Consider the following 8,206-nt stretch of genomic DNA (forward strand, 5'->3'; position numbering starts at 1 on the left):
ACAACACCGCATCGGTGACCTTCTGTCTTCACATCGGCTAGTCTTCGATTTTGCCAATGGCTTTAAGTATGTACCAAGACACCAATTTACAAAGAACCAATAACTAYYARGTGTTGCTAAGGTAGAGGAACAGATCAGTGGGTCATCACCAAATCAATATGTGACCCAACAGCCTTTAATGGATCATATTATGCTTTAACTGATCGTATTGGGTTTTAACAGTTCAATAATAATAACAATAATTTGAAAAATATATAATAATAATAATAATAATAATAATAATAATAATAATAATAATAATAATAATAATTATAATAATAATAATTATTATTATTTTAGTGGTAATAATAATAATAATTTTAATAATATTAATAATAATAGTAATAATAAATTTAATTACCAATGGGTTACCGGCGAATTTTTTCGCCGAAAAACAAAATTTTCAAGAAAACCTATTAATTTTAAAAAATTTAAAATTTTTAAACAATTTCCAGCAGACACATCCTCCGGTAATCTCATATCAAATAAACATCTCTCTCAGATCGTCAACCGCCATCATTACCAAAAACCCAAAAAACCGGTCGTGCTTTGAAGAAACCGACGACGACCCCGTTACCTGTCGTCGACCCCGTTACCTGCCGTCGACCACCTCCTTCAACTCCGGTATGTATATAAATATATATGTATGTATGTTTATATTCTGTATGTATATATGTGTATGTATGTATGTATATAAATATATATATATATATATATAGGGAAAATTGCACCAAAATGTAACCAACTTTAACCTGATTCCAATTTTGGGGAACCAACTTTCAAAATCGTCATTTTGGGAACCAACTTGCACCTGATTCCTATTTAGGGGAACCAACTTTCAAAATCGTCATTTTGGGGAACCAACTTGCACCTGATTCCTATTATAGGGAACCAACTTGTAAAATAATTATAAAAAATAACTAAAATTCGTTTTTTTTCCAAAAATTAATGCAATAAAATCTATTTTTCATTTCAAATCTCGTTTTTTTTAATTCAATTATCTTTCACACCATCATGGACAACCCAAAATCAAATAACAACATAAAAGCAAGGAAAGACATGAAGAATACTACAATCGACCAAAGTTGCATGTGAGGGAGGAACGAAATTAAATCTTTAAACCAAAAGATTCCTACACATTGAACAAAGAGCATGTGGGAAAGGTTTGTGAATGGTTGAAGAAGTTTAAATTCCCAAACGGCTATGCTTCTAACATAGGTGCATTAGTGAATGTCGAAGATGGTAGTTCTTATGGATTCAAAAGTCATGATTGGCATGTGTTCATGCAAAGACTGCTCCCTCTTTCTACAAAAGGGATGGTACCGACTCCGATATGGGATGATATCACTGAGTTGTGCACATTCTTTCGTGCAATATGCTCGAAGGTGCTACACATTAACGACTTGCTTCATTGCAGACAAGTATAGTGGAAACTATCTGCAAGTTGGAAAGAGTTTTCCTATCGGGATTCTTTGATTCCATGGAACACCTTGTGGTACATTTGGCACGTGAAGCAATAGTTGGAGGTCCGGTTCAATATCGATGGATGTATCTCTATGAGAGACGTTTAGGGTCGTTAAAAAGGACAGTGAGAAACAGAGCAAGGGTAGAAGGGATAATTGTAGAAGCATATTTGGTTAATGAACTATCTACCTACTGCTCATTGTATTTTGGAACCACTTTGGAGACACCCGAGGTTATTTGTAAACGGTTACAAGTTCCACACTCTATCTCATGGTAGAAATCGCACCATACATAATAACGGAGTATGCGTGAGAGGATCTTGATACTCAAATTACGAGGCCGACTACTATGGATTGTTGGATGAAGTCCTCGATAGAGAATATCATGGGTATGAACTCGGCCGCTTTGTTGTCCCAATATTCAGATGCACATGGTTTGATATAGTTAACAGCGTCCGAGTTGACCCAAAACATAATCTCATGGACGTCAAACATAGATCAAGACATTGTTCAGACGACCCGTTCATCCTAGCATCACAAACTGAACAAGTCTATTATATATCATATCCATCGAATTCATTAAAAGATTGGTGGTCTATGGTGAAGACAAAGCCAAGAGGGGTCTATGACTTAGCATCGAGTACCCCTGAAGTACTGTCGGATGAAAATATGAACGAGGAACAGTTTTTCCAGGAAAATGATAGAATAACCCAACATGGGGGAAATGAAGATGTTCAAGAACATATCCATCTTGTCATAGAAGAAGACGACATCGAAGTTGCCAATGATCCCACGACAACTGGCATGTTGATAAGAGTAGTGACGAAGAAGGGGATTTCCATGACTCGGATAGTAAGTCTGAGGACGAAGAACTTGACTTGTCTGATCACTCCTCAAATGATTAAATTTTTATGTTAATTTTAGTCTTAGTAAACTTTGTCTAGTTGTTTTAAATCTTTATTATTTTTCATTTTTAAATCTTAGTAAACCATTGTTCGACATTTGTTATGTGTGGAATCTTTATTGTATACTTGAATTATTGTTGTATGTTTTCTAAGGTTACTTTGTAGAAAAATCGGCAATGTCGCGTACTCGGATTACCAGTTGAGGTAGTGGCAGTACACCTAGCCGCAGTACGGGTAGAGTCTCTAGTAGTGCTTCGGCACACCCAGAGGTAATAGAGTCTTGTCGTGGTAGCATTGTTCTGCAGCCGCTTCCACAACAGCGGACAGTTATTGGCATCCGTGGCAAAGAGTAAATACATTTATATCTTTTAATTGATAAAAATAATTGTGTATTGATATTAATTCAATTTATTTATTTATATAGTTTTAATGACACCAGAGTGATCCGGAGGATCACCAAGATCAACCGAGAGCTGCGTGACAACCCATGGATCACTTGGGAAAAAATCCCAAGGGACGTGAGACGACGAATGTGGGAACGGTTCTAGGTTCGTGGTACATATTCACTTTGTTATATTTTTGCTATTTTTTTAAACCAAAGAATCGACTAAACTTTTACGTACAGGGCTACTACACTTGAGATTCGGATTTGGACTCCAGAACCTAAAGACATGGGAGAGAAAGTCGGGCAAACCATATAGTGACAACTTGAGTGTCTCGAGGAAGAAAGCCGAGGAAAAAGCAAAGAGGATTGGGTATCCTCAATACGATGAAACTGACCCACACTGGGATATGAGTGTGTTGAAGAGCTTCCCCCCCCCCCCCCCCTCCCCCAGCTGGATATCTTCAGATGTATGGAGCTAGGTGGTCGATTGTTGGAACAATGACAATTGGAGGAATGTTTCCGTTGTGGCGCATGGGAACCGTGATAGACAAGTTGCGCTACACACCGGTGGATCAATCCTATTTTCGGAGCATTATGCTCGTCTGGTAGAACCTAAGACCCATTACTTTAGTAGCTTGATTTTTAACATATTATTATTAACACATGTTCGTATTATTTGACATTTGTAGACACAAGCAAAAGTCGTCGTGCCACCCACCGTTGTGGAATTGTTCGATTATACGCATAAGAATAGGTCGATTGGAGATGGCGCATCTACAGATTTTGGGGGGTACGCGACCTCTAAGTGTATCCAAGTCATGGTAAGTATATCTATATATTTTAATGTTTATAATTGGATACATAACTATGTATCTAGGTTGGGCAAATATTCGACTCGTCTAAATTAAAATCTAGTTTGAGTTGCCATTTGTTGGGCAAACATTCGGATTATTTAAGTTAGAAATTTCATATGTATCAATATTTAGTTTGGGTTGCCATTTGTTGGACAAATGTTAGGAATGTTTTGGCTAAACTTTTCGTATGTAACACTATTGTTTTATCTGGAAACGTCCAATTTACAGTCGTCATGCTGTCAAATTGACTTGTAATCTTGTTTATACCATATATAGGATGACTATTCAACAGGTTTCACCTAAAGATATGACAATGATCCCTCCACCTACCCCTTAGTTGATAAAGAGTTGTGGGAGCAAGCGGTTGGGGGAAGCAAGAAAGGCCGTCTATTTGGGTTTAGGTACAACCAGGATCACAATTGGATCTTGACTGGAACTACACACAAGGTGGTCCATCGTCTTCAGAGAGTCGGGTAAGTGCCTCTTTTCCTTTGATGATGTTTATCGATTTAGTTTATAATTCATATTAAATATTATAATGTTTTATTTAACTTATAGGAAATTGAAGCCTTAAGAACCAAACTTAGAGATTTACAGGAAGAAAATCGACGTCGACGGATGGTGGAGGAGGAGCGACGGCGAGCGGAGGGGGAGCAACGGCCAGAGAAGGAGGAGTGACAGGATAAACAACTTCAAGATATGGTTGTTTTTGTTAGACAACTAAGTCAATCTCAACATTTCCCCTGCCAACGAATCGAATATCGTCTGTTTGTTTGGAACAATTTAGTTTTTGTTTGTAACAATTGTATGCTACTTTAAATTGGTTGGGATGATTGTTGTTTAGTTTAATATATGATATTTAGTTGCATTTCATCTTTTTAGTTTTTTTTATTTTTAATATTTTACAGATTTACAGGTTTAGAATACAGGTTTTAAATATTTATTGTAAAAATATTCTAAAATTAATAATTTTATATATTTCCGACGGATTACCAGCAGATATAAGTAGAATATTTAAAGAATAAAAAATAATTATTTTAAAATTAAAATACATTTTTGACGGATTTCCGGCGGAAATATCCGCCGTAATATTTAAAGAATAAATAATTTTTTTAATTATTTTTTTATCCATTTTTCCGGCGGATAAAGTTACCGGCAGATTTCCGGCGGATATATCTGCCGGTAATTTAATCCAATTTTTTTTTAAAAAACTTAAATATTTTCTTAATTTAATCAAGATTTTTTAAATAAACTGGTGAAAATTTTTCGGCAGCCAAAATCCAGCAGGAAATTAATCACCGGCCCCAACATTTCCAGCAGCTGGATTTCCGCCGGATATAGCCGCCGGAAATGTTTCCCTGTTTGGTAGTGTTAGCTTAAGGTTTGAAACCAATTTACCTTTTTAACCTTATACGCCTCCTTTCTTTAACCAAAAACTCTTTCATATGTCTCCTTCCTCAAGCAACCAGTTCATCAAGAGACCTTCGATCATTCCTTTGAAATCAAACCAGTTCCAGAAATCGAACCAGATTTCTTGATGTGATTTCTTCTCCACCAACAGAAATCGATCAAACCTTCACCTACAGAAATCAAATTAAACCTTCGATTGAAACCTTCAGCTACAGAAATCGAAAACAAACCTTCGATCGAAACCTTCAACCAGTTCCTACAGAAATCGAATAGGGTTTAGAGTTCTTCCTTCAGTATTACTTTTTGAAAAGGGTTTAGGGTTCTTCCTTGTGTAAGTGACCTTCGAACTCAGTTCCTCCTTCCTCATGTCTTTTTTGGTCATTTTCCATGTATAAGCAAAATTTGCAAAATACTAATCAGTTTATTACGTTTTGATACCACTATAAGTTAATCTAAACACTTTTTATAGAACTTCGGTTTGACACCACATAAGCTGATAAACACTTTTACCAAAAAGTTAAATTGTTTTAAATAAACAATCTCAAACACCTTGTATATCTAAACCACTTTTTACAATTCGGCATATGCAAATACATACTTCAAATAATCGCCTTTACACAAATTTCTTTTTCCACCAAACGTATCAAAAAGTAGCTAAGATTAATTAAATGTGGAAAGCATTTCAAACAAAGATTTGTCATTCAAAAGCTTCCGTTCCCGATTATCCATAGCCAATCCAAAGCCACACCCGCGAATATTCCACCCAGAAGAAACAACACCAACAAGTTCCCTAAAGCGTTTGCTTCTGGACCCTGAAATGATCATCAAAAAAGCATTTATTAATGGTATAGAGTTTATTCGCTAGGCCATATATGGTCGTTTGTTTGTGGCTTAATAATTAAGTCATCGGCCCATCTGACTTAATTATGACAGCCTTCCCACCAGTGCTTAATACATTAAGCCATGCTCTTTCCAACTATATAGACAACTTAATGAATACAACACTCCAGAGAAATAAATATACAGAAATCCGACTCACCGTGCAACCCTTAGGAGCTACAGTCATGACACATACAGTGAGATAACCATTTGTCAATCCGAGCAACGATATAAGCATGATCATCCAACCCTCATCACCGTATTTTGCAGTGAAGTAGAAAGCCGGGATGAACAAGAACCGTGACAATATAGCAATCATTAGCCCTTTCCGCGATTCCATCTTTAGAAATTCGACTAGAGGAATGTATCTTGATATCAGATCCCAGATATTGTACATTGCAATTAGAACAAGAGGGTACCTACAGAAAAACACCACCAATCGATCGCTAACCAAATTTCTAGAAATACATTTTAGATCGGATATAGGCAAAATTACCATGATCCCAGATGGTGTTTTCCTGTATTTTCATATAAGAATCCCGGGAAAATGGAAAGAGTAAGGACATAGATCAAGAACAGGTCCAACGCGTAATCAATTTTCTTGAACAAGACTTGTTTGTTGCTCAATCGGTCGGGAATCTTAAAGTCTTTATCAGCCTGCAAAAATACCAGAAATTAAAAGATGTGTTCTTGACATTTTTGGATGATTCCGAACTTCAAAAACTCTTATGATCTCCAAGGAAAAAAGGGATATTTTTACTGGTTCAGTTTGGATGCCAGCAGCAGCAAGATCTGATGCAACAGTTTTCGAACCTTCTCGTGCGGCGGTCATGCGATAATACTTCACGATCGGTAATTTACCGAACACAAATGAGTAAAGAAAAATGCAAAGAAACTCGAAGAATGTTGAGATTGCCAAGAACAACACTGCATAGAAAAGAATCAAGAATCAAGATTGATAATTGGGGTTTTTTCTTGAATCATAGAAAGATTATGACACATACTGGTCCCTTTTCTTAGACCATTGGGAGATTTGTCAAATGCGGCTTTCGTGATAAGCCTTAAGCCGGAGGTTAGAGCGCCCGAGGCTGCCAAACCAGCAAAGAAAGACTGCAAGATCCAAAAGGACCAAGAAACTTGTAATCAAAACCATCATGAATTCAAATAACTTTGGATGTGTTTCCCCAAGAAAAATGCTCACTTGGATGAATTCTGGCTTCATGAAGGCCAAATCTCCAACCATTCCACCTTGAACATGGGCATCAGCTACTCCAAATCCGGCCACAAAAACACATATGCCGATATAACTTCCGATTCCACCCTTCCCTGATGTGGCTAAATCTATCTGTGCACGAGTTTAGGATGTCGAATTTTGAATAGAAGGGTACCAAAAATTGGACTTACCACAATGAGGGCTAGAGTACATAAGAAGAACAAGATGTATCCTGCAATATTACGTTTTCTAGTATCGATTTTGGACTCATTATATGCAAGAATCGCCATCGTTCCTATAGCAAACGGTTGGTAGACAAGGGTAAGTACCCTTGATGGATGGTAATCCTATGCAATAAGAACAAAAAGAATATTACCCATCTATCCCAATACACAAACACGAAAAATGCAGAAAAAAGTAGGCAAATTGAATGATTCTTTAAGCCCCTTTAGTTAATACTTACAGGAAATAACTTATAGTAGTAATCTCCAATGGTTAACATACTGTTCCATGAGACCAAAGATCCAAATCCAAGGATCCAACATACCACAATTGCTTTAGATCTCCCCTGAAAATCCAAATATCATCAAAACTTGAATTATTTAGAGATCAAACTCCAAAATTCTTGGACAAACCTCAAGTTTCTTTGAATCTTCATTTGGAGCAGTAATATCCATGGATGCCACACTGAGAAAAACACAAGTTTCAGTGGGTGGAACATAATCTTTAAAGAAAAAGATAATCAACGATTATGTTATTCTGAAAACCCACATGGAATTTCTAAGATTCTGGTTTTAGGGTTTAATCATCCCTCCTTTTTGTAATTAAAAGAAACAAATAAAATGGGAACAAGAATAACAAGTTACCAAGAGTGGGGGATGGAATCGAGTGAATTTGACTCTGAAAGTTGAAACTTTACAAGATTGGGAAGATACCCTTTTACTTTCTGGTCTTAAATATATAAAGAAATAGGGGGTGTGGGAGCGCGAAGAAAATGGAATCCGTGGATGGTGAGGGGTAGGAAGCTGTAGAGATCTCCAAAATTATTCAAGTGGAAA

At 36.6% G+C, this 8,206-nt stretch overlaps 1 protein-coding gene across 1 annotated transcript; it reads right to left on the reverse strand.

Annotated features, from left to right (window-relative positions):
- Nucleotides 1-5,567: 5,567 nt before the first annotated feature.
- Nucleotides 5,568-8,206, reverse strand: LOC112522899 (equilibrative nucleotide transporter 3-like). Its single transcript, XM_025132231.1, has 10 exons — nt 8,015-8,206; nt 7,784-7,835; nt 7,612-7,716; nt 7,340-7,495; nt 7,137-7,280; nt 6,940-7,045; nt 6,696-6,862; nt 6,432-6,592; nt 6,096-6,354; nt 5,568-5,868 (listed from the first exon to the last, which is right to left on the reverse strand). Exons 2-10 carry the CDS (start codon nt 7,823-7,825, stop codon nt 5,758-5,760), a joined length of 1,251 nt encoding a protein of 416 aa, XP_024987999.1. The 5' UTR covers nt 7,826-7,835; nt 8,015-8,206; the 3' UTR covers nt 5,568-5,757.

The sequence above is a fragment of the Cynara cardunculus genome (genome assembly GCF_001531365.2).
Source record: "Cynara cardunculus var. scolymus isolate 2C chromosome LG 12, CcrdV1, whole genome shotgun sequence".
NCBI lineage: Eukaryota > Viridiplantae > Streptophyta > Magnoliopsida > Asterales > Asteraceae > Cynara > Cynara cardunculus.

Bases quoted from the DNA above. Each gene is read 5' to 3' on its own strand.
- LOC112522899 (XM_025132231.1), bottom strand. From the start codon at position 7,825: ATGGATATTACTGCTCCAAATGAAGATTCAAAGAAACTTGAG. The intron at 7,281-7,339 runs GTAAGTCCAATT...ACTCGTGCACAG, and splicing joins GTACTCTAGCCCTCATTGTG to ATAGATTTAGCCACATCAGG. The intron at 6,593-6,695 runs GTAAAAATATCC...GTATTTTTGCAG, and splicing joins CTGGCATCCAAACTGAACCA to GCTGATAAAGACTTTAAGAT.